Genomic DNA, 26,214 nt, shown 5'->3' on the forward strand with positions numbered 1-26,214 from the left:
GATATGGGTCTGGAAGGCCACTGACCTGTTGCGAGCTGAACAAGCCTAGGTCACACTGGGCATGATGATAGCAAAATGCAGTATAGCACAATTGTGGAGAGAAGAGCCCACACCATCTCTCGGAGACTGGAGGAGAGACTTGGACAGTTGTATGGTAGCAGAGAAGTCAGTATGTGAGAGCAGGGGCTGCCCTGGAAGTGGGAAAAGATCTGGGGGGAATGGAATGTGTATAGGGGAAGCCCATGTGTTGTTCCGAGAACTACTGACCGATTGAGGACACAATATAATTCAAGCTCTGTGTATGTAGAGACTTGTATCGCCCTTTGGATCTTTGTAAGAAACATGATATAGGTTGTCGATTCTTCAAGCTATGCTAACCAATTGCATGATGATATGGTAATGTATTATGTGGTATACGACTTTGTGTTAATAAACAGAAGCTGTAAAAAATAATCTGAAGGACACGAGCTGCTGTCTCTTTGTGGATACTAGGGCCATTTTGCAGCCGCTGAGGTGACTAGAGGCGCTTCCTCTTTTGGTACCAGATCTGGCTGATGGTGCCACTTCTGTAAGATGTGAATGAGGACAAGTCCATTGTAGGTTTCTGAGCACATGTGATAGTGACAATGGAATGAAATTGCACCATAGGAAATAGAGTTAAATAAGATGATTTCAAATACCTTGCCCTTAGTAGCAGTGGCCAGAGAAACTGGAGGAGATGGACAGCTTGTGACAAGAAGAAGGTTGTAAAACCGAACTTGTGAAAGTCCTGTAGCGATGATGTCATAGATTCAGCGGACGCAGTAGTGATGGGGTTGTGCCCCTCCGCTTCTTCGAGCTCAGTGTTTAAAACATGTTTGTAGCTGTGCTACAAGGATCATAAACTGTAGCAGTGAAATGCAGATAATTGTATTGCTTTAACCAAATATGCAGATTTTAGTAAAATGAAATTGTCTCTAGGATTGTGTAGGCAATGCTTAAACAGACTACATTCTGGTTCGGGTACATATGAAGGTCATCTCTTTATTATTATATCTTTTAGTCCAGGCATGCTGAGTGTAACTAACTTCAATATGATAATAATGGTCGCCTGAGCACCTGATAGTAAAATCCTTCCCTGGGCATGGTTTTCTTTGATCTGTCTCTCTCTTATCCACATCTAAGTGTTAGGGAACTCAGCTATTCAGAGGCAGTAGTGGAAATTGTAGCAGATGCCTAGAGGTGTATCTTCCATGTCATCTTCTTCCATATCCCAGTGAATCAAGCTACGCTGGTTTGCATTGGAAGAATATAAGTCGTGCATTCATTGTCGTTGGTTAGCTTGCCGATGATACTGGTTACTTGGTTACTCCTGCCCTATATTTAGAGCAAGTTAGTAACTTAACCCCACCCACCTTTCCACCCCTCACCGCCCCATCCATCTACTTCCTGTAGCTTCCAGCCTTTTAGTTGATATTCCACTTAAAACGATTCTTTTATCACTTAAACCTCATTGGGGTGCAAACTCCACACCCATATTTGCCTGTTCCATGCAGTAAGACCCCAGCAGTACCGTTCAATTACGAGTTAAACCCCTTGAAATGGGAAATAACTGTGCAAATCCATTTTTCTCAGGTTTAAAACTGCACAGAATTGCCAGTTCTCTGTGGTCTGTGATGGAGGGAGGGGTTTGGGGAGGTAGAGGAGAGAAGAAGTGTCCTGACAGAAAGGAGCAATGCAGACTCCGGGAAGTGGGGCAGGGCTGGTTTTGAAGCCGAAGCCCAAAGCAATTTGAATGTAAAAACACCTGGACGTTTGTGATCTAGTAGATCCTGCTCTGCCAGGCTCCTAATGAGGGCCTCAGTGGTCTGTCCGCTGGTATCCTTCAGAGATTCTGTCGTTCTGCATGCTCATTCAGTTCCAGTAACGCTAACATCCATGAAGTCTGGGTGATCATATATTTCTGGTAACTTTAAACACTCGACCCTTAGAGTGATATCTTCAGTTACCCCAGAAGTACATTCTTCCTTGATGGTCGTTTACTTCTAGACATCTATCATTCATGGAATCTGGGTTATTAGTCACTTCTGCTACCTGTAAACATTAATTCCTTGTGGGCAGTCATTAATTTCCAAAATGTCTAACATTCGTACTTTCCCATGTAATCTCTCACTCCAGTATGCCTAATCCTTTATGTATGGTCAGTCACATCTTTGTCACCTTACAGCAGTTGCTTTCAGACCATTAGATATGTTCTGCAATTTGTATTTCTGAGTCAAAATGCTCTGTTCTGGAATATCTGATTCTGGTTCAAAGATCCGGAGTCAGAAATCACTGCCATCTCCTTTATGGTAAAGTTGCTGGGCTGCCGTATGATTGGTAAGACTTGGAGCGCCCATTGCATTCCCCTCAATGTCAGGTTCTTGTGATTTTAAGGCCCAACGCCCAACATCTGCTTAATCTTGTGGCCCATTCTCGTGGTTCCACCAGATCTCCTTGTAAACTCAACGGTGTCATCTTAACATTCTCATCTTTTCAATATTTCAAAGGGTGGGTGTATGGAAGCCTTAAGAGCTCTAAAGTGGTTACCCTACAAAGTAAGAATACAACTAAAGATTGCTTGTCTGACGCGCAAAGCCCTCCACTTCAAATCCCCTGGCTACTTGCCTCAAAAACTGGAATTATCAGGAGGGGGCGGACCCTCAAGAAATGCAAATTCTCTACTTCTGAAATGTCAGACCTTTAACAAAAAGAAAACGAGGCTCAGACCCTTCACAGGCGCGGCACCTAATATATGGAACTCTCTCCCACTGGAAATTCGCAGTATCCCCTACACGGCTGCTTTCAAACATGAAGTAAAAATAATCCTAATGAACAAGTTCCTGCCCTGATTGGTCATGGCCCGTCTGTTTGAGAAATGTCCTTTTTTGCTGTTTCTGTTTTACCTAACAATTGTATTCTATGTAACTATGATCACCTGCCTTACCCTATTAATTAATGTTTACTGGCATCCTTGTACCATCCTAGTACCTCATTTTGTTACCCTCTCTTATCCTCTCTTCAATGTCCCCTTACTTTGTTCCTCCCTCCTTTACTGTGAAGCGCTCTGATACCCTTCGGGTCTTGTTCACGCTTTACAAAACTTTTTAAATAAATAAACGAGTAGGGTGAGCAGTGCAAATGCCTTTATTTCTAAGCCCACTGATTATCCAACCCTATTCTACAGAAAAAGAATGGTAGAAGATGCCAGGGTGGGATCACATAATCTGACCACAATTGAGGGAAGACAGATTTATGAAGAGCAGATCAATGAGGATCAATGTGATGAGACATATGTTTAGTTAGGACCTGGCTTCATCTGGAATATCTTCTGACAGAAACCCTGAATAATCTTCTTTTCTATCCCCCAGATCTGTGACTTGCCTGTACATTACTTCTGCACCCTGCGCTTCTTGGTCCGGCACCTAAGGACTGTTGCTGATCACTCTGAGAAGAACAAGGTAGAGTAAACCATCAGGAATTTTTTGTGTGTGATGTGTAAATAAGACATTCTGTTGTAGGGCTGACAGTTGAAATTCACATAGCTGCCACCTGTACTGTTTATTTTTTTTATGTAGGTTTACTGTGCTGCTACTGCCTCTAGTCTCCACGATATGTGAGAGAAGCTTGCACTGCTGTTTCCTGTGCTGTACTATTTTGAGCCAGACAGAAGCTTGCATTACTACTGCTTATGCTTTAGTTTTCTGCGTGAGAGGAATTTGTACTGTTGCTGTCTCTGCTGTTGTTCTTTGTGTGTCAGGAAAGCTTGTACTGCTACTGTCTGATCGCCTTGCATTGGTTTGTGGAGTTTCTCAGTCAGACTCTTGCTCGCTGATCATAATCAAACATGGATGCTGAATGCATCCTTACAGATCGGTGTGCTAACCCGATTTTCTGGAACTGACATTCTGACCTGAAGTTTTGTGGGGCCTTACGTTGTGGGTGCAACTGCCCTAGGATTTGTGCATAGATTGCATTTGTGAGCTCATAAGTAAAGGTGCATCATGCCTTGGGTTTTTATTATTCTCTCTACTTAGTATCCTTTGTGTGCTCATAATATGGAATGCTTCCTGCTTGGCACATCTTCTAATCTGTGATTTGTATTTTCTGTTGGTTGATATATTTCTTTGCTGGCTGGCTGTCTTTGCTCCTAATATGGGGCCATGTTTTGAGCTGCCAGTCTTCCTCTTTTGTATTGTGGAACTCATATTTAATGGAGTCTCCACTTCTCTTATGAGTTTTTATTTTGCAGTACCAGTTTTCCTGGAGTGTATGTCTTACTGCTTCTTTTGTGGGCCCATACTTTGCAGTGGCTCCTGCGTCTCTGTTACCTTTTGTGTCATTATATGTTGGAGGCCTCCAGCCTTGAGCTCATTTCTTAATATGAACTTTGCTTTATTATGGGTTCATGTGTTAGAAAGCCGCCTTTCTCGAGGTGCTTATCTTACTCTATGTTTTTTCCAGATGGAGCCTCGTAACCTTGCGTTGGTGTTCGGCCCCACATTGGTGAGGACCTCGGAAGATAGCATGACTGACATGGTGACCCACATGCCCGACCGCTACAAAATCATGGAAACTCTTATCCAGCATGTGAGTCTGTATACTACACATTTGCCTACTCCTATTTATGAGAGGTTAGAAAGCCCGCTATACATTCTCTATCAACACGTTTGTGCTGTATAATGTCATATTCCTTGCTTAATCATTTCCAAGAAGATTTTGGAATTGTAGTGTTCCGGTCAGTGAAGAAAGCTACCCTCCATCATAACGCCAGAATCCAAGTAAATGTCTGTTTCTGAATCTATGCACTCCTGACAGTGTTACACCTCAAACACAGTGTCTCGTTCTCCCTTAATGTACCATTCTGAGCCTCACAGGAGTCTTCCTTATACCAGCTTCTTTTCAATGTTTGCAAGTACAATTCCAGATGTGTGCAGTTGGCACTGATAATCATTTGTTTCAAGAGTAGCACAGAGAACCCCACTTCCATGACAGAAGACGTAGACCATCTTTACATGTGGATGAAGAAAAGCTACCTCTGTTTGAATGGATCAAACACAGAAGTCCTAATTATAAGCATTTCAGCCTGAGCTCGCATTCTGCCATGTCCCAGCAGATCAGAAACCGAGCCATCATTTTCATCTCGGACATCAACCTCACTCCAAAAATTCAATGCAGTGGTCTGAGGATCTAATTTATAACTCTTTCCTCCTCTTTAAAATTCCCACACACGTTCTAACTGACCACCATATAGAGCAGACTCAGGGTCTGTTCATTGCATTACTAGATTACTTAAACTTATGCTGATGTCCCCAATAACCCATTGGACTAGCATGGGTGCAGAATCATCTGGCATGAATGTGCGTACACTTGAGGAAATGGGACTATGTTAAGCCAGTCCTGTTAGCTCACCAGTGGTTCCCAGTGGAATTCAGGATCAACTTCAAATCACGCAGCATTATGAACAAAACATATAGGGGAAAAAGTCATGGTTATGTAAAAAAAACTGGTTTACCTATTCTCCAACAAGGAATTTAAAGTTCTCCTGGGCCTATTTGCTCCAACTCCTTTTAACAGACTAAAATAGATGGAAAATATTTGGTGGCAGAGGGCTCGGCACTCAGCAACAGCTCCTGCCCTGAACTCCATCTAAAGATTGTTACCTTCAAATCCATTTGTCATGAGTTATTGAGAAATGTCCAATCTTCGCATTTGACTGACATACAACACTTCACAAAACTACTTAATAAATAGTGTCCTCTACGATCATTTAAATAGACCCAGCAGAATCTGACTTTGAACTACATACAAGTAAGGAAACCCCGGTTATCAGTGGGAAATGCTGAATTTTCCCCTGGAATATGGTGCCTGCTGCAGAGTACAGCACACTGCTCGTATGCAGGGCCAACCTATTTCATGCTCTCGCCCCTGTGCCGAACTAGCATTGTACCTGCTGCTATCCCACTGCTGGCCTAGGAGTTTACTGGCTGTCTTTCCACTTATGGCCTCGTTGTTCTCCTGCTACTTGAGGTTTCCCTTTCTCTCAATCCAATAATATACTGGCCCTCCTTCCACTTCAGGTTTAGCTGTATCCCTGCTCTTATTCTACTGCTGGTTTAGATGTTCCCCTGCCCTCATTCCTCTCTTAGTCTAGCTAAATCCCTTACCTCCTTCCACTTGTAGTCTAATATACCTCTGACCTCATTTCATTTATGGTCTGGCAATATCCTTGCCCTCATTCTGCTTGTGGTTTGTCTATAACCCTGCCCTCATTCCATTCGTGGTCTTGCTATATGCTTGAACTCATTCCACTTGTGGTCTAGCTGTAAGCCTACCCTCATTCCACTTGTGGTCCAGCTATATCCCTTCCCTCATTCTATTTGTGGTCTGACTCTGTCCCTGCCCTCATTCTATTTGTGGTCTGACTCTGTCCCTGCCCTCATTCTATTTATGGTCTGACTCTGTCCCTGCCCTCATTCTATTTGTGGTCTGACCCTGTCCCTGCCCTCATTCTATTTGTGGTCTGACTCTGTCCCTGCCCTCATTCTATTTGTGGTCTGACTAAAGTGAAGCCCTCATTACACTTGCGGTCTGGCTAAATTACTCTCATTCGGTTGCTTGTGCATCATTGGCCCTCTCTCATTTCACTGCAAGTTAAGCCTTATCTATTCTCTGACTCCCTTATTGAACTAGCATTGTGCCTGCTGTTACCCGCTGCTGGCCTAGGAGTTTACCTGCTCTGTAACCGTTATTGCTGCTGCTCTCGTTCCACCGGTGGCCTTGCACTTCCCGCCCCCCCTCCATTGTACAATATGTTCAAGAAAGGGTCAGAGTAGTATCCATATTTTTAAACATTGACAAAACAGTTCACCACAAAAACAGTTCATAGTTTGTTTACAAGGAACATGGGTTTATTCTACTAAGTGACACATTCATTGGATGATCTTCCAATTCAAAACATCAATGTTATTTCATGTATCTACTTGGATATACTTTAATTACGTGTAGTACTCTTCTCGATTTCAAGTGGCAAAGAAGAAGAGTGCAAGACACACTTGTGTTGACTTTTCAGCAACATATTCCGGGAGAGTAATGACCCCCTTCCCACAGTGACTCTGTCAGGTTGACTGCCAGAGAACCACGACGTGGGAGATCCAACACCCCACATTTCTATCGTCCATCATAATATATAGGAGCGGTTCGCTGCCAACAAGGAACGTTCATTGACAGTTCTTTCCTCAAGTGCTCCTTACACCATCTTGTCCTGACGAAGACCCCAGAATGAGGAACCAACAACCCTTCACTTAACAGGGGTCGAAACGTAGACTTCTACATATCCTCAAACCCATAGAAACAGAAGAAATCAATTAATTGCGACCTATGTGGTTATGATTTTAGGAGAATTGAGGACCTTTTTAGGCTGTAAAGGTTCTACTGTTCATAAATGTAATTGTGCCTATGTCACAACACCTTTACCCTGTCCCTCACCTATCCATTCACTCCCATTTTCCCATAAACCTTTTTCTCTCTATTACACTGTGAGCACTATAAGTACTACACGTAATTGAAGTATATCCAATTAGATACATGAAATAACATTGATGTTTTGAATTGGAAGAGCATCCAATGAATGTGTCACTTAGTAGAATGAACCCATGTTCCTGGTGAACGAACTGTGAACTGTTTTTGTGGTGGACTGTTTTGTTAATGTTTAAAAATATGGATACTACTCTGAACCTTTCTTGAACGTATTGTAGTTACGACCCAGGTCGAGCAGTTTTATGGGCTAACCCCGTAAAAACTCAACTCCCTCCATTGTAGGCTTATCCATTTCCTGGCTCCGATTCCACATGTAGTCTAGACATATCTCTGCTCCTATTACACTGCTGTTCTAGGGGAACCCTCGTACAATGATGCCTTCACACGCAGTGCCTTTACCACACAGCCTTTACCACGCAAGCCTTTACTACACAGATAATTATTTGCACCTTTACTATAACCATCTTTACCATGCATGGTGAGCTATATATATTATAAATAACAGTAAGGCTAAATTTAGGGTTATGGTGTGGGTAATTTTAGGGTTTAGGGTGGTAAAGGAGTCAATAAAAAAATGGGGTTTGTGCGGGGTGGGGCTTCCCCAATAAGAAAAACATTTAATATTATGTTTAGGGGTGGATAGTGGTAAAGGGAGACATGGTTGGATTTAGGGGTGAGTAGTGGTAAAGGCTGGTTATGAGTAAATAAAAAAATGGGGGGTTTGGAGTGGTTCCTCCCTCCCCAAAAAAAATCATAAATATAAAATAAAATACTAAGTTTAGGGGTCGATAGTTGTAAAGGAAGTTAAGGACGATTTGAGAGTTTAAAGATATGTAGTTGTAAAGGCAGGTGAGGAGTAAATTAAAAAAGGGGGTGTTGCGTCCCACCTAAAAACAAAAAAGAATATATATGAATAATTTTTTATATATACTGTTATATAATTACCATGCATGTGTGGAAAAGGCATCTGCATGGTAAAGGCATGAGTGGTAAAACAACTTTTTACTAGCCTTATCTCTGCCTCATTCTGCTGCTGGTGTAGCACTTAACCCTCCCTTATGAAACTGCTGGTATAGATAGCCTTTTATCCTTCATTCGTTCTACTGCAGATTTAGCCTTGTTGTTTCACCTTTGTTCTGTCCATTTTACTAGCATCGTTCCATTAACTTTGTTACCCTTTTTGGCCTGTCCTTTCTGCAGGCGGACTGGTTCTTCAGTGAAGACATGGATAAAGTGGAGAAGGTGAGTCAGTGCACGCATCACTGCTGCGTCACCAGAATATGCCCTGTCAGTGCCCAAGCCATCCCTGTTGTTCGTAGGGTTGAAAGCTGAACATAGAAACTTATGGAGTTGTTCCATTGCTGGTGCATTTCTGTTAAGATTTGGCTAATTTTTTGCTGTCACATCTTGATCTGTTCGAGAGACTGAGGTGTGTAGGTATGTGCTTATTATATGTTTCTGTCTGATGTGTCCGTACAGTTTGAATGTGCCTTTGTATGAAGGGTTTCTGGATGATTTTCTCAAGTAGTGTGCAAAGTGTATCTTCAGACTCCTCTCACCATTCTACAGGGCACTCTTGTCAATCTCACTCCTCTTGTTGCTGTTCTGTGCTGTTAGGTCTAGTAAATGTAAATGTAAATGTAGGCGTATTTGTAAAGCGCACTGATACTCCGGAGTGTCCTGGCGCTGTACTCATACCGCTAGGGAACCCTTCCTGGTTTTTCCCCGTGAAATGTCCACTCCTGGGCATCCCCAGGGTGCAACCAGGCATCCCTAGCGCTGTAGGGGGCCGTTGTGGAGACTAAGCAAGCTATTGCCCAGAGTTGCAGCGTGGGACCCATGCTTAGAGTAGGCACCGAGGCGAGAAATCAGGTCCGAGGAATTATGAGCCCAAGATCCGCCGAGACCAGCCGAGGCAGGAATTGAACCCTGGTCTGGGGCCAGACTTCTGCATCAGGGTCTGCCGCTCTAACCATTGAGCCACACTGCGGAGTTCAGTAAGTCTTTGCCGTCTGAAGATTCTTCTATTCCCATTGTACACTATGCTTGACTCTCTTTTGTGTTTAATACACTACAGCAGACAAAAGCCTCCACTGTTCACTGAGTGTAGTGTACTCATGTAGTCTTACGACTCATCGTGCTACAGAATCTAGTGCACTCTTATAGACAAATGCTGTTCGGTGCCTAATTTTCCCTCTTAGTCTCATGCTTGCTCTATTTTATGATTTTCAGACACCGGTGGATGAGAAAGACACCCAATCAGTGCCAAACATCGAACATCTGCTCCCCAACATTGGTCGGACAGCAGCGCCCGGGGACGTCTCAGGTGAGAGAGTGCTGTGGTGAACTGTAGGACGAGAGGCATTGCAGTTTGTACCTGCAGAGCTACGCATGCTAATTACTGCACCATTACATCTAGATTCATACGCAGGCACAAATGCCAGCATAATGAGGGCACATGCATAAGCACACTATCCACTTCATAGACTACTATCCACACAAGGAAACATACAAGCAAACAGGCAGAAAATAACAATATGCACTACATAGACAACTACCCACTCAAAAAACCATACAGGCAAATAAGCATGCAATAAATATTATTACACATAAACATACACTTAGGGGCATATTTACTGAAATTGTGGTGCAAGGCAGCGCAGCAAGTTAACTTGCTGCGCTGCTCTGCGTCATAGGGAAAGGGCAGGAATGCGCTGTATTGATCCAGTATGGTGCATTCCTGTCTTTTCCCGCTGTGCTGGCGCTGTTTCGGCAGTCTAGCGCCAATGTATGTGCCCTTGCACCATGGTGCAAGGGTGCCTGCGTTACAGGAAGGATAGTTTTTGTGACTGATGAGGCAACTTTCTACACAAAAACCAATCCATAGAGGCGTTTTCCTCTTTCTGTAGCACACATAGAAAAAGAAAAGAACAAGGAAAAATAAACATTTTCTCCTCATTATGCCTTACCTGGGGAGGCATAAGATTTTAATGCATTCCCAGGTTTACAAGTCTGTGAAAATCTGGGAATATGTCAAAAACCATGGGATGCTTGGGAACACCCACCGCAAAGCCCATGGAATGCCTCCCTTGCGCAGACTAAGGCAATGCAGATATTTGCTCTGCGTTGCATTACTCCATATTTGTGAAGCCATTCAAGCCACGCAAAAGGGCTTTGCGTGGCTTAATAAATATGACTGAGAGGTTTACATCATGCATGTCCCACATTGCGTGGTGCAAGCATGATGCCCCTTAGTATACAGATAGCATTCAGGTATGAATGAAGGTGTGCATGCAAGCACAGACTCGAATGAACATCAAAACAGGGTCACAAATACAAGTACACATACAAACACCAGGCACACACAACTAGGTGCACCCATTCAAGTACACATACTCCAGAAATTAGCCATGCTCAAGAAGATAGGCAAGCAAGCCGGCACAAGTGCACACATTGAAAAACATTCTCTGCAGTACATACAAACTCAAAGTCGCATTGCAATACATATACACATGTGACTCATTTACACATACACCACTGCACCTAACTACCACTACAGGCACTAAAAGAATTGCACAGGTCCTCGAACTCACAGGTACATAAAACAACCTCCTCCTACCCAAGAAATGCATGACTATTTAAAGGATAGCTTTGTTTAGTTGGAGGAATGTCATTCAAGCATTCATACATGTGCTAAGGAGTTGGACCTATCGAAAAGTGTACAGATAGGACACATGTTGTGATATAAGCAACATTTGACACCTTTTGCTACATTGGCCTGTGTTTAGCATGTGCATGATAGGTGTGTTGTTCTCCAAATGTAAACATTAGCCCAATCAGTCTTATGATGAGAAGCTCAACCAACTTCGGAGCACAACATGAGGTACAGAATGGGAGCGTCAGCGTGCAGTCGTTGGTGGAGCAGTTTGTCCAATATGCTTCAATGACTAACTCGGTTGTGTGGGATTTAGGTAAATGCATTATGGAACAGTTCAGTTTTCAAGCCTTTCCTGAAAAGTTTGATTCTGCCCTAGGACTTAGATTTATCAGTTCCACAGCCGCAGAGTATTTTTGATTATTGCTGATCTCAGGTTTCTGTTGTGTACTTGGTGAACAGCCAGTCCCTGCAGGTATCTTAAACCTCTACCCAAGTAAGGCTTATGCTTGCTGCAAAGAACTGCACATTCTATTCTTGCATCTTCTTGGAACCAGCCTAGTGTTTTATGGGTCATGCTTCGGCAATTGTAGACACATTGTGATTGCTTACTTCTGAAGCCGCTGATGTTTCTTTTGTTGGCCACTAGAAACGATGTCACAGTAGTCTAAATGGGCCAACCCAGGGGCTCATGTTAGCTCTCCTCTGTAGTCAGTTCGAAGGAATGAGTGGATTGTCCTGGCAAGAGAGAACTGCAGGTGTATGCTCTTGACTACTGCATGGAATTGTAAAGTGAATAAGATTTCAGAATCTAAAATTACTTCCAGGTTCTTAACTTTCATTTTACTGAAGTATGATGCTTCTAGCTTGGCGTGCTACTGAAACATCAGCGAAGTGGAAATCATGTCTTCCTATGGCCAGGAGTTATGTCTTGGCCCCTTCATACAAAGGAAATTATCTTTCTACCAAATGCATGGTTATGGCAGGTGGATATGTTGGCTTGCTTCACTGGCCTGTTTTCTAACTGAGAGTGGATCTGGAGGTTTGCTTAGTGCTTAAGTCAGAGATGTACATGTGGGCTATGGTAATTGTTAAATGGCGAACTAGGGTATGCCAAATGACACCATCCAAGGTAGTGATACCATTGACGAAGTTCCTTAAGTCTACTCAGCCGACATCATAGGCTGCAGAGTGGTTAAACATGTGTACGGCTGTGTTTTTATTGTCTAAGGGTGACAGCAGTTCTTTTTGATGTGAGCCATTTCCAAATTCCATTCTGCTTTCTGGCTTGGATAGTGGAGTTTGTGTATTCTTACGTGTGGCTGTCTTGTAATTCTGCTTTCCATAATCCTGCTGAGTTGAGTAGGTTAGATTCTGATGTACACTTCTAAACACACAATTCCTTACCTTGTGAATATTCTCCAGGCGTCAGACTAATCTGGAAACTTCTAGATGAGATGGTGTGGCGTAACCTCCTCAGCTGCCAACTTTGGAGCCAGAAGGAACCAGGTCCGAGTCTAGGCATTGGCATCCTGTGATTCTTGGCAAATCATGTAAACTCCTGTGCCTACAATTCAGTTCCTTGAGACCCTCATGGGTAATGTTCCACGCTTTACAAATCCTGAATTTTAGAGCAGTACTCCTGGTTTCTGGTTGGGATTATGCCGCTCTGTGCCATCAACATTCCACTCCAGAAGTTAGGAGTGGAGTCGCATGTAAGCACCACCCATGCACTCTGAAGTCAGTTGCTTTCTTAGGATGTCCGTACCATCAGACACAGAGCCTATGTGCTTGACCAGTATGCAGATCCCTAAATTGGGACCCTTTTAGATTTTGCAGTTAGATAAAGTATCCTGCTGAGAGATTGTTACTAAAGATAAGTTACTTGTTCTTGTGATGGATACTTCTAATCGCAGATTCCTCACCTTGTGAATAGTTACCATAGTAGTACCTCCTAATGTGATGAGGTCTGTGAACTGGCTCATACCAAAAACTCCTGCAGGACTAAGGAGGTAAAGTGCCCCTCTCAACGGACCTGACTATCGAGGCAGAGTGCTTCGTGAACATGTGTACAGGCACCCAAGTAGCTACCTGACAGATGCCAAGACAGGTACTCCGTGTTCTAATACAGAGGTAGCAGTTTTACTGCTCTAAACGTTTCCGGGTCCAGTCTGACACTTAGAGAATATTCACAAGGTGAGAAATCGGCAGTTAAATAGGCTATGCACTAGACAGATTGTTATGGAAGGTAAGTTACTTATTCAATAAGCCAATGGTTGATCATGATTGTCAGGTCTGCAGATGGTTTCTTTAGCAGATATGAGATGGCAGCATGTATGCTGCAACTTCTTGCTGTGTTGATCATGATTGTTAGATCTGCCTCAGGAGAAAGGAGGAAATGTTTATGAGACTACCATTCACACTAACACAGCTTCACACATATTGTTACACATTCACGCTCTACTGTCATATCTAAAAGCCCTGACACTGTTCCATGTATTTGTTTTATACATGGGTGTAGGAAAGTGAGTTTCTCTTGCAGTACCCCCCACTTTGGAGAACAGCCATAACAACGCGGAGATTACCCCGCACTGCCATTACAAAGCGGGGATTACAACGAAAGTCGTTACAACGACTTTCACTGGAGGGCGCTGTTGGATAGGGAATAGTTTAATTTTCTATGCAACACCTTCTCTACTGTCAACGTGGGCTGGAGTTGGAATAGAAAATTGAACTATTCCACTATCCAGCGCCCTCCAGCGGATGTCGTTGTAACGACTTTCGTTATAATTCCAGAGTTGTAATGGCATGCGGGGTAAACGCCTGTGTTGTATTGACATACAACCCCCCACTTTTTGCCTGGCTGTAGATGCAACTTTGACTGTAGAGTACTGGCTCCCAGCTAACCAGGTTCCCAGTACCAATGCTCTTTCCCTAAAACTATAACACAGTTGGCACTACTTTAGTTACCCCTGTAAATCCGTATTAAGGGGTACCCCTGGTACCTAGGGCATGGGTACTGTAGAGGGTCCTCTGGGGCTGCAGCATTGGTTGGGCTACCCCAGGGACCCCTCCCCAAGGATCTGCTCTCTGCCATTGCAGGCTTTGTGTCTTGTGACAGAGAAAACTGAAGAGTCGACGTGGCACACATCCCTGTGTGCCATGCCCAACAACATTGCATTAGATATTGGATAGACGCCCCTCTAGCATGTTGTAGCCCTAAAACAGGTTGCACTATATCTCCTGTGAGGACATATCTGCATGAGCATATACGCCCCTTCAATGTCCTTGTCGATTCCTGGATATTGTAATTGACCAGGCAAGTCATAGTCAGTACATGGACTGGACACTCGTCATTACAAATTCCCCAGTTGCATGATGGCTTCACTGAAGTATGTGATGTTTAGCACCACACATCTCAGCAATAATAAACCTGCACGGATTCCAGTGTCAGATGTATTAAAAATTGCACACACAGGATTCTTTAGAGGGCTCCCCTGAAACTCACCAATCCTCAGTATGGTCACCGACTGGCCTGCGCCAGCCTGCTACCCCCAGACAGTGTTCTGTGTGCTCAGAGGTAAAAAACAATGCCTTTCCATTGTGAAGGTTCTTCCTGACCCCCTGGTCAGGAAGAGCCATCCATGGCAGGGAGCTTCAAAGGATTGCCGCCTTTGTAATGCGACCCCAGCCTCTCCTGTCAGAGGAAGCAGGCTGCCTTCCTGTCCTCACCCCCTTTTTGACGGTAGGACAGGCGGGAAAACTTAAAAAGAATAGGAGGTGTACCTCCCTCTGCCAACTCCACCTCTCAGGTGCTGGCAGCAAGGGTACTCTTCAGTACCCACCATCTTGAAGATGGTAGGATTCATCCAATCAGGGCTAGGTCTATGTCCCCCTCCGTCTGGAGGTGGGCATAATGGACGGTGTAGACACCGCAGGTAAGGGGTCCATTAGCCACTACCTTGTAACGCCCCTAAATCTAGTATTTAAGTAGCATCCCCAGACATTTCCTGACGACCTAAGAAGAGCCGATCACCCCAGAGTCACACCAGCAGAGAAGATTGCAGAGAACTACTGACTTGGCCCCAGCCCTATCAGCCTGTCTGCAGCCCCCAGCAATCCGGATCAGAAAGACGACTCCCTCAGCCCAGTTACTTCCAGAACTTTGGAGGACTGCTTGCCTTCGATAAAGACCAAGATCTCCTTAGAACAGCGGACTTGTTCACAAAGCAACCATTGTCAAAGTAGAGACTCTGTGACCTGAAGAACCGCGAAGACTGCCCCCGGTTCCCATCTGCACGAACCCCTTGGGCCCACATCCAAGTGCCAAACGGTTCCAGCAAGATTCCCCCAGAGCCAGAGTCCACTGTGAGCTGACCTCATTCGGACTCCTCGTTGCCGCCTGCAGTATCTGCACGGAGACCCCCTCAACTGGGATCGCTAGACGCTGATCTGCTCCGGTCAGTCGTTTCCGATGCCAAAAGACAACCTTGCACCCATCCGCCCTGGGCCTTGGTGAAGAAGACCAAAGGTGGCTCTCTATGTCCCTGAGCATTGCAACTTACCTCTACAGCTGTTAGTTCCCTTCGTCTGGCCTCGTGGCCTGAGCCTGCGGCCCTTTTACGATTTGGCCTTACTCCATTGCTTTTCATAGGGCACCTGATGCTGTGTTGGCACCATGCACACTGCCATCCTGTGACGCCGGTGGTGTAGTGTTGGTACTGCCTTAGTCCCTCATCCAGTGTTTGCTTCAGCCCCCGGTGACTGGTCCCCAAACCACGGTTACTTACCTGCAAGCAGCCCCTGTCCAATTGCCCTAGTCCCCATTGATTTGTATTGGGCATGGACCAAGAACTTGCACTCTGCTCCCGGCCGCCAGTGTGCCTCTGGTTGTGTACTGTTGATCTGAACTGAACCTTGCCCAATACTGATCTTAACTTCTAAAGACTGGTCTTGTAAGTTGATATTACCCATATGTATGCTGAACGTTTTCTTCCTCGCACAGGTTAAGATTCCAAAGTCTGAAAATTGCTGTGTCCACTTTGTATATTGAAAAATATTTCTATTGCAAAACGTATTTTTCTAAAACTTCTGTGGTGCTACAAAATAATATGACTCCATATTATTTTTATAAACTGGTCTCCGATTTATTCATTGAGTGTGTGTTTCATTTATTACCACTGTGTGTACAGCAAATTCTCAACGCTGCGCTCTGATAAGCCTAACTGCTTGCCCACATGACCACAAAAGAGAGCATTAGTATTATCTACTTTAGCCTCTGTAAACCCTCCTGGGATCCACTCGACTCTCTGCACACTATACCTCATTTTGGTATAGTATGTAGAGGGCTAGCTTCCTACAGTGGGTATTTGTAGAACACACAGTTTCCATTCCTGGCTTCCTCATTCTTGGAGGAGATAAGTGAAGATCATAATTTATGACATCTAATGAAGAGATGCACCAAGCCAGTTCGTAAAGGATTGTGAACGCTCCATACGCAGTCATACTAGTAGGCATACTGTCACAACTTCCATTACACGGAAACATGCGTCTGCTCTGCACAGTCACAATTCCACAATTACTAGCACAAGTTATACTTCTCGAGCACAGCTCCACTCAAGCTGTCACTTACCCATTACCCAGTTCCTTAAGCACTGTCACATATATGCCTGCATACTGACAGCTCCACGCCTGCTAATGATATTCTACTGGTATTTGAAAGCCAAAATATCAACATGCCAAAATGTTGTGGCAAAAAAATTGACAAGAAGAACATTTTGAAAGTGAGTACATAAAGGTAAGTATAAGTTTTAATATACGTAACCTCACATATGTGCACATTGGCAATCTATGCATCTTCAGTATACACAGACGTGGAGATAAGATTAGTAAGCCTACATTTACCAGTGTATGTTTACCTAGACGCTGTTCTCCTTGTCAATATTTTGGCCTCAATAATTTCGCATGTTGATATTTTTGTACATTATATTCTGACATACAACCCTTACGACAACACTCTACACATACTGTCGCACATCCATACAAACTTTCATGACTCTGCGTGCTCTGGCACAGTTCCGCATACACTCACATAGCTGCACACATGTTGTAACATAAAGACACAGCTCCACACTGAGTAACATATCTCTCTATGTGCTTGGATGAGTTTGGCATTGTCATAGCACCAGCAGTCCTAATCATAAAGGTAACACTCCCGGGAGCAGATGCCGGGAATTCTGAACTTGAGGGCCACATGTACCAACCTGTCCTACAGTACAAGGAGGCACAAAGAAAAGATAACTACAAAGACCTCTTTTTTCTGGCTGTTATAGAAAACGTTTGAAGAAGTACTTGTTTTCATGCTTTATTTTCCTAACTTTTCTTCTGCCATCTTTCTTTTCCTTGCTTTCCTTCAGCAGACCTTGTGGAGATATAAAGCCGGTACGGTGTGGTTCACTCTAGCACTAATACCTCCATTAGGTGATGATAAGAGAGCTGCGACAAGGGAGAGGGCAGCAGGGCTCTTGCCTGCCACTGCCTTGAGGTGTGGGTGTTTTGAAGGCATTTCCTTGATGCCAGGGACAGGGCTTCCTTATCCTCGCATCTCTCTTACCACGCCAGCTACTAGTCCATTTCATAGTGTGTTGCGGAGTCTCTGTGTGTTGCATTGCTCCTCCCATTCCTCTCACTGCCTCTACCACTGTGGGCATGGCTCTTCCCAAGGACTTTTCCTGCTGTACCCACTGCTTCCTCAGAGCTAACTTGCTTTTGAAGTTTGAGAAATAACAATCGTTCCATTCTGTCCTTGTTTTGAACTCTTTCTGCCATATCCATTGTCCAATGTCTGATCATCTGTGTTTACCTCAGGGAGGTGGAGCTTTCAAGGTGGATGGGGGTTTTAGGCAAGTGAGATCCCTGCATGAAGTCTGGTCCCCAACTGGGGAGGGGTCCAAACATTGAGGCAGTAGAGAGACTTTAAGCATTAAAATACCCAAACCAACAATTACAATTCTGGGAACCGTTCTTTGCTCATCTGTGTCCAATTTAAGGTCCTTTCAACTATATCCAGTAAGTCTAACAAATTTTTTCGTATAGTTTGTCTTTTTCTGGCTGAAAGCCAAACTAGTATGATGGTTAGAAAGCTAACGTAATACAATTGTCTCCTTATGGCCACTACAAAACCCTCAGAAGCTGAGGAATTCCTGGGCTATTGTAGTTACCAATAGCCTTAGACATGAGATCCTGACAGCAGTGCGCAAAACAGTGCACCGGCTATCTGTTCAATCAAGAGTGATACTTCAGGTCTTTACCTTAACTCTTAAGGCCATCATTTCTAATTGCTGCTTTGTGTGAAGAACACATTAAAGCTGTCAATACTCTTAAGAGACTTTCACTCTGAAGCTCTCCCCCATCTCTTGTGCAGGAGGGTTGGGGCAAGCAAAAGATAACTAGTCTCTGGTGAAAGATTGTTGTGGATTGTCTGCCAGAATTGTTTGCGTAGCACTTTTCACCCTAAGTGGAATGGGTATGCCCAGACGTGGGTCCCTTGCTCACTGTGCCACTGGATTCAAGCTAGCCTGGCTGATGAAGGGTAATACCCAGAAACCGGTCCCAGGATGCTTGTTTCCAGCCCAGGGAGGACCTGGCTTGGCAGTTCGGTCTGGACTGTTCCCATGAGGCACAGGGTCAAGACTGATTTGCATATGGCTGGGTCTAAACTGGGGTGGCATGGGGAGCAAAAGAACAATGGATTTAACCTAGATCTCTTGACTGGGGCTGAATTGGGAGTTCAGCATTCCATCCATCATTGTTTGCGTAGCATTGTTTGCGTAGCAGAATTCATTCTATAGTCTAGCACTGTTCTTTTGTTTAGGAAAAACTGAAAACACCAATGTTCCATGTCAAATCTACAGAGGAACACTGAGAGAACATTGATGAACCTTGTCCTAATTAAGTTCCAGTGATGTATAAGCTTATGATTATGAGGATGATCTTGAGGCTCCTGTAGCACACCACCACGAATGGTCAGTCATAGTACCATAGACAAGAGCTCCAGCGGTGAGTAGGAGATCCATAGCCATCACCCACAGGAAGGTGGAGGATTTAAATGATACTACGTGAAGGCCCAACGTTTCTTCTACTCCCACGGTGTGCTCATTGAAAACACTGACTGAACATACAGAAGGCAGTTGTTTTAGTTATTTCCTCTTGACTTTTGAGTCTGCTGGTACCTCCTCGGTGATTCCTAAAATACGTGAGACCCCTCTAGGCTCTCATAGTCTATTAGAATGCCACCCTCCCCACTCGCTAGCATGTTTGTGATTGGGTGTCTTTACTCCAGTATTGGTGGCTCCTATTTCATGAATCTGTTTGTGAATGGGTGTCCACCATTCCTTTTATAGGTTTTTATCCATTGTGTATGTATGTGGGGCCTTGAACAGAGGGATGGCATTGGCTGTTTATATACCACTTATTCACAGCTTCGCTTCAGGCCTGTTTCATTCATTCATTCAATGTTGGCGGTTCTTATTTCTCTATTTCATTTGTGTTTCACTCAACGCTGGAAGCTCCACAGTTCATAAACGTGTTCATGTTTGAGTATATTCACTTCAGTTTGTTGGCTTCTCTTTTACTAATCTGTTTATGATTGGCAGTTTCTCTTCTGTAATGGAGCTCCATATTTTCATTGGTGAATTTGTTATAGTCTTCCTGCCTTATTCATTCCATGTTGTAGTTCACACTTCCATTAATGTGTTTGTCACTGGATATAATATCTTGAAACCTCTCCTACATTGGTTATGTGTTCAGCTGACATTTTCCTCCACTTCTCAATTAGTAGCTTTACTTCTGTGATTGCCTGTCCTCCTTTGATTTATACGGTCTTATTAGATTGTATATCATTGGCCCCTGTACTATTGAGATGTTTGTAGCATAGGTCAGCAGCTTGCGGTGAAGAATTTGAATTTTAGCTTTATGTTTTTTGTGGAAACCAACTATCATTACTTTTTGTGGCAAGAGGGACTGAATCAGAGATGGAAGAGAGAAAATTATTTGTAGAGACGATCTCTGTCTCATCACAAACCGATTTCTCTCCAAATCCCAAACATAAGCCACACCTATGGGTGGCAAGTATGTGGGGCTCTATGCTTGCTGAAGCAACACACTTGCCCTTCATTCGTGTGACGGCAAGAAGTGAAGTAATCTTCCCAGTAGCACACCTTGCAATCAGTTGATTTGAAGTGACGCTCTAACTAGTGTTACAGAACAGCCATTGTTGGTTTAAGAGTTTTTTTCAATGTGTTTGTGGCTTCAACCCAACCTCTATCACCGCACGCAGTTGTTAAACTAATGATCTAACCCCACCCCCTAATCTGGGCTTTTCCTTTCTTCTGCTTACAGATTCCACGAATAGTGACTCTGCTAAATCAAAGGTAAGGATGCAGGGGAAGCAGGTAGATGTATCCTGTGGTCCCTGTCCACCAATCACAAGAGTCCTGGTGTACGTGCATTTGGTTATCATTTCAGTTTATGTGGAAATTGGCAATTAGCTATGGTGGCCAAAGTGTATTTGCTAAGTTACCCTAGCACTACACTCAGTGAATGGAAGGATTCATACTAACATTTCCTCATAACCCACTGGTTGAGAAATTCTGGGCAAAAATAAAGAAGAGTGCCATAACAATGGGTACCATTGGCAAGTGTGGCTACGACAGCTGGAACAAACATGCCATCCCTTTTCATTTATTATGTGAAAAGGACTCTCATGCACATGCAAAATGCTTGTGTATCAATTGTTATATGTTGTATGCCTTGAACAGCATTGTTTACTTGCAATTTCACTGTGTTTCCTAGTAGAATCCGTATGGTTCCTTTTTGTGTCTGTTTGGTATTGGCAAACGAGAAAGCCCAGGCTCCCATGTCTTCCATGTATTTCATTGATTTTCAGTGTGAATATTTAGAAGTAATAGTGTGACATTTGGCTTATAACATTTTGTTGGGGTAGGAATTAATGTATGTTTTATCTTGCTGTGGTGATGTGATTGCATTGTTGTAACTGGATTGTATAGCATTAGAGCAGTGTTGGGATGGTTAAGCATAAATAAGTGGTAGGTGATAGTAGTGGTTAGTGTTGGGGATGATAATCTTGTGAGTGGCTTTGCCTTAGATTGGAGGTGAATACTGTTGCCGTGGGGTTGTGTAGGATGTCACCTAGTAATAGTGGATGGTGAGCTACAGTGATGGTGGTCTTTTAAAGAAGAGGATAGTTTGTTTTGAGGTAGTGACTTCGTTGTTTTGGATTGGTGGATCCATTCTTGACATTGTGATTGATAGTAATGTAAATAGTAATGTAATAATGACTGATAAATGGTGATATTTTAAAGTAGCAGACATATTGTCTGAGTAGTGGGTGTATTACATTTTTGTTGTCTTGGAGAGGTTGATAGGGTTGATTTGGAGAGGTTGTGTGTGTTATTTTGGAGAGGTACATGGTGCTGTCATGGCATGGTTGTGATAATGTCTTGAAGAAGTGCAAGGTATAGCCCTGAAGACATGGTAAATATGGTAAATAGAACGGTCTTAGAGTGATGAACAAGTCTGTATTGGGGTGGTATATGATGTTATCTAGGACTAGTGGAATTATTTGCCAGTTGGTAGATCTATCATTTTGGAATGCAGATGGCATTATTTTGGAGTGGTAGGTTGATGGTGGTCTCTTGAAATGATAGAGAGTGGGGTCGTATTAGTGAATAGTGCTGATTTGGAGTAGTAAGCTGTTTTGTCTTGAAATGGTGGTGATTAGTACTATCGTGGGATAATTAGTGAATGGTGCTGCTTTGGTGTTTTGGATGGTATTGTATTGGAATGGTGATGAGTGGTATTGTCATGCATGCCTCCACTTACAGAAGGTGTTTTCTTTTCCCTTATAGGGCTCATGGGGATCCAAGAAGGATATCTATAGTAGAGAGATGTTATCCATCTCCTTCATTTCAGCAGTGAACCGCAAAAGGAAGAAGAGGAGAGAGGCAAAACGCTTTGGGAGCAGCACTGATGACGACTCCGAACACGAACCAGCGAAAAGTGCCAATCTGGCCCGATCTGAAGAGAGCCAGGAAGGAGAGAGAGAGCGGGGTACTGATGCACAGGAGACAGGACCAGCCCTGAGATGCACAAACACCAGCATAGGAGGCTTTGGTAGTAAAGAGACCAAGGTGGAAGAACCCCCACCAGAAGAAGGTGGATCTACAGACACTCCAGCTGGTCCAGCCCGTTCAGAAGTGGATGTGGTCAAATCTGAAATGATGGATGGGGGGCAACATGGAGGCGTGCCAGGGGACTTTACACAGACAGAGCTTGTTGAGGGGCGAGAGGATGCCACCAAAACTGCCAGTGGTAACAGTGGGCATTCAAAGCAGGGCATCAAGCAATGGCAGGCCCCAGAGGCACTTCAAGATGACAGGATCCCAGCAGATGCTCGTTCTATTGTGTCTGGTTACTCCACCCTGTCTACCATCGACCACAGCGTCTGCTCGGAGGTTCAGTCAGTGGCCGAGAGTCGCGGCGATGAGGCAGATGACGAGAGGAGTGAATTCAGCCATTTGGAGACGGACACTGAGAGTGGGTTTACACTCCGTTTCCGACCGCAGAGGACTTCGCCAACAGCTGAGGATGATCAACCCAATCCTGGGCTCAGTGGCTTGGACAGCAGAGAGCGACTGGATCCACACAGGGGTTCAGAGCAAAAACTGCACAGTAGACCTTCATTTAATTCCCATCGACTAATCAAGTGTGATACTTTAGCCAGGAAAAAACTCTCCAGAGTGCGACAGGAAGGTGTCCCCATGAAAGAGGATTCTCAGACAGCCCGACTCCACGTCTTGGAGGAGATTCAAGCAATCCCGCCCTTCAGCAGCCAGGATTCTCTTCCACACCAGCCTGAGAGGATGCCCAGATCCTCTGTGACGGAGCAGCTCAAACAGCGTCTGAAAACCTCTGCTGATGACATGTTTGGGGTGGGGATGAGAAAACCCAGTTCCCCTGAGACCAGGAGGAAGAAGAGCGCTTGGAGGAGGCACACGGTAGTGGTCCAGAGCCCTATAACAGACTTCAACTTCAACGAATGGAAAGAGAAAGAGCCGAGCAGGGATTCATCGGGACAGGGGGATCGCTTATCTTCCACCTGCCTGGGAGATCCCAAGATGGAAGGCTCAGGAGAGGCTGTCCTGCCAGAATCCTGCACTACAAATACTGAGAGATTACAGGGCAGTGAGCTGCATGACTCTGGTGGCTCCCACAGGGACCTGCACAGTGACTGGAAGGACTCGGGCCTCAGTAGCCTGGAATCCACCAAAACAAGGCCATCCTCTGCATCACTAAGCAATGCTATGGCAGTGGCCTCTCTGTCCTCCACCGCAATTTCCCATACCAGCAAAGACACCGAAGGGCTACCAGTGGTACCGCTGCAGGTCCCAAAACACACAGCTTCCTCCCGCTTCCATCAGTACCTGTAGCATCTTCCTGTCCCCATCCCTGCCACAACTTTAGTTTTCTAAAAAGGGAAACGTATGTGACCCTAAAGTTCCTGTACTTCAGTATTAACAATTTCAAGCTCTCATCCATTTCATTATAAGCTCTGAATTCTGGGATCAAGAGACATGAACATGGGATAAAGTATTTGAGATGGCACCTGTCAATATATGTATTAGAAGGGGGGATGCAGAGATCACCAATGACAGGGGGCTCATCTCATCTCCCAAATACTTTTACACCACCTTTATTGTCCTACTGAACCATAGCCCATGCTATCCTGTGAGGTGGAGAGGGTTTGGGCCCAAGGGGGTCTCTTCATGCTATGTTGGTTTACCTAATGTCTCACATCTGTCTATAGGTTGTCGAGGCTACTGTGTTCTCTTGGGAAGTTACTCTTTTTGTTATTTTTTTTAACGAGGAATTCTATTGTATTTAATGGTGCTTTTAATACAGTCTGGATTTATTTAAACATGCAATGACCTTTAAACCTACTCCTTTTATTCTTAAAAGACATATCTGTCCATGTAAGCAGACTAGATATTGCTTCAGGGTGAAAGACTGAATGTTAACATTAGCCATCGGAGAAATGTTTACATCCCTGGTTCCTGACCATGCAACAAGTGATACATTGGGAAATCTGATTGCGAGTTAGGAGAGAAGGTATTCTGTCGGCATCCTAAGAGAGTGACATGCACTTATTGGGAATATCCTACAGATCCCAGCCTTCTCAAAGACTGTAAACAAATTCCCAGAGCACACACTAAAGCCATCCCAAGATATTCACTGGTCACAGCTGTTTCACTGGACAAAAGCACAATCTGGAGGGAGTTTGATGGCATTGTCCTGCAGATTACTTTAGTGACCTCCCCAAGTAGCTTTAGGTGTCAATATCTGTTATAGTTGATTTATTTCCTGGTCCATTCTTCCTCTTCCCGCTTTAGCAGGTGTTATTCTACTAAATTGTATAGGTGTCCTTCTGAGTTTTCACTATATTGTTTACTGCTCAAGCTTCTGGCTCAAGTGGCATAGGTAGGGGAAGGACCCAACATCTCCAGCACGTCTGTGTTCATAAATACATGCTTGATTTGGTGATATCTGGAAAGTACTCCAGCGACCGCATTTTATATGTGTGTATTGGGTGGCATCTGTGTCTCAGCTGGAATCTCCTAATGACACTACACTGTGACACAGTGCACTGAGACAGGGACTGAAACATGTGCTGCCAGTGGTTTTTTCTAACTGCTATCTGTAGCATGCTGAATAAGTTGTCAGAATCCTTAGACTTCAGGCGTGAGCACTCAGCAGTGAGTAGACACCATCCTTGATGCCACTCCCCATGGGCTGACCCCTTTAAAAACAGATGTTGGCTTAGTGAGTCTTCAGGATTGTGTGATTTTTTTCTGCGGGGGTGGGCGATTGCTGTAACATCCAGTAGGAACATGCGAACACTTCGTTTTTGGGGGGGCGATTACTGTAACATTCAGTAGGAACATGGAAACACTGCGTTCGTGGGAGACATTTAAAGTACGTGCTTGGAAAGATTCACAGACTTAATAAGTAGAATATTGTCCTGCCCTTTTCAGGAAGACCGTGGAAATTGAGTAGGGCCATATCTTAGTAGACATGGTGCTGCCCTGCTCTCTCCGTTTCATGCAGCCCTTTTTCCTACTCATTCTGGCTCGGTAGCACTGCAAGTGCTGACCTTTTGTGTGTTTGCTTCCACTAATAGGAAGTGTTTAAAAGTAGACAATTGATTATGTGGTCAGTACCTCTCAGCTGTTTACCGTAGTTGTGTGTTTGGGAATTCCAGTTTGCTCTTAAAGAACAATTCGAAAATGTAAAGAAGCACAAAACCACAGGAGACAAGATTCAGTCAAACTTAAAAGTGTGTAGGAATTAGTTGTGGGGGCCTTTACCAGCACTGACTGGGGAGGTATTAATGGGGCCGGTGCATCCAATCACATGGCAGGGTGTGGTGTGGTGTACTCCTTTGGTTCTCTTTGGGATGTGAAGGAGTGAAAATGTGAAAGGCATACTATGTTGCAGGTTTATTGGGTTGGTTGCAGGAAATGGTACAGATGCTTCCTTTCTTATCTGTCAGGTGGATACTCCGTGGAAGACCAGACTTGCAGTTCCCTATACTAGTCTGTTCCCTTCTGTGTATGTGTTGGTAAAGTTAATCTGAAGGAGTTTTGTTTTAGGGTTAATCTATTCAGCATCAGTAAGTGAAGTCTCTCTATGGTCCTTTGCCCCAGACACTAAGAGAATATACATGTTCACATCTGGGTTAAAGGCCATAACAAAACAGGTTGGGTATGTAGTTTTTCCATTTTTATTAACAATTTTTGATTGTTAATGAAAGTGTTGTGACTGCTGAAATGCCTCTTTGAGTTACATCACAACTGCCAGATTATATTTATTTATTTTCCTGTCTTTGTTTCCTCTAGGCTGCGGATTTTGAAATGTTTCTCATG

At 44.1% G+C, this 26,214-nt stretch overlaps 1 protein-coding gene across 5 annotated transcripts in view; it reads left to right on the forward strand.

Annotated features, from left to right (window-relative positions):
• The window catches only part of ARHGAP23 (Rho GTPase activating protein 23), a 606,970-nt gene extending 582,739 nt beyond the window's left edge, over positions 1–24,231 (forward strand). For all 5 annotated transcript variants that reach the window (XM_078645608.1, XM_078645607.1, XM_078645609.1 and 2 more), the window contains 6 exons: positions 3,390–3,479; positions 4,483–4,608; positions 8,758–8,799; positions 9,790–9,883; positions 20,612–20,643; positions 22,141–24,231. In XM_078645608.1, the coding sequence (XP_078501734.1) occupies positions 3,390–3,479; positions 4,483–4,608; positions 8,758–8,799; positions 9,790–9,883; positions 20,612–20,643; positions 22,141–23,721 (1,965 nt within the window). In that variant the 3' untranslated portion in view covers positions 23,722–24,231. The remainder of the gene's footprint in view (positions 1–3,389; positions 3,480–4,482; positions 4,609–8,757; positions 8,800–9,789; positions 9,884–20,611; positions 20,644–22,140) is intronic.
• The last annotated feature ends 1,983 nt before the right edge of the window (positions 24,232–26,214 follow it).

This window comes from Lissotriton helveticus, chromosome 5_1 (assembly GCF_964261635.1).
Source record: "Lissotriton helveticus chromosome 5_1, aLisHel1.1, whole genome shotgun sequence".
In the NCBI taxonomy this organism is placed as follows: Eukaryota; Metazoa; Chordata; class Amphibia; order Caudata; family Salamandridae; genus Lissotriton; species Lissotriton helveticus.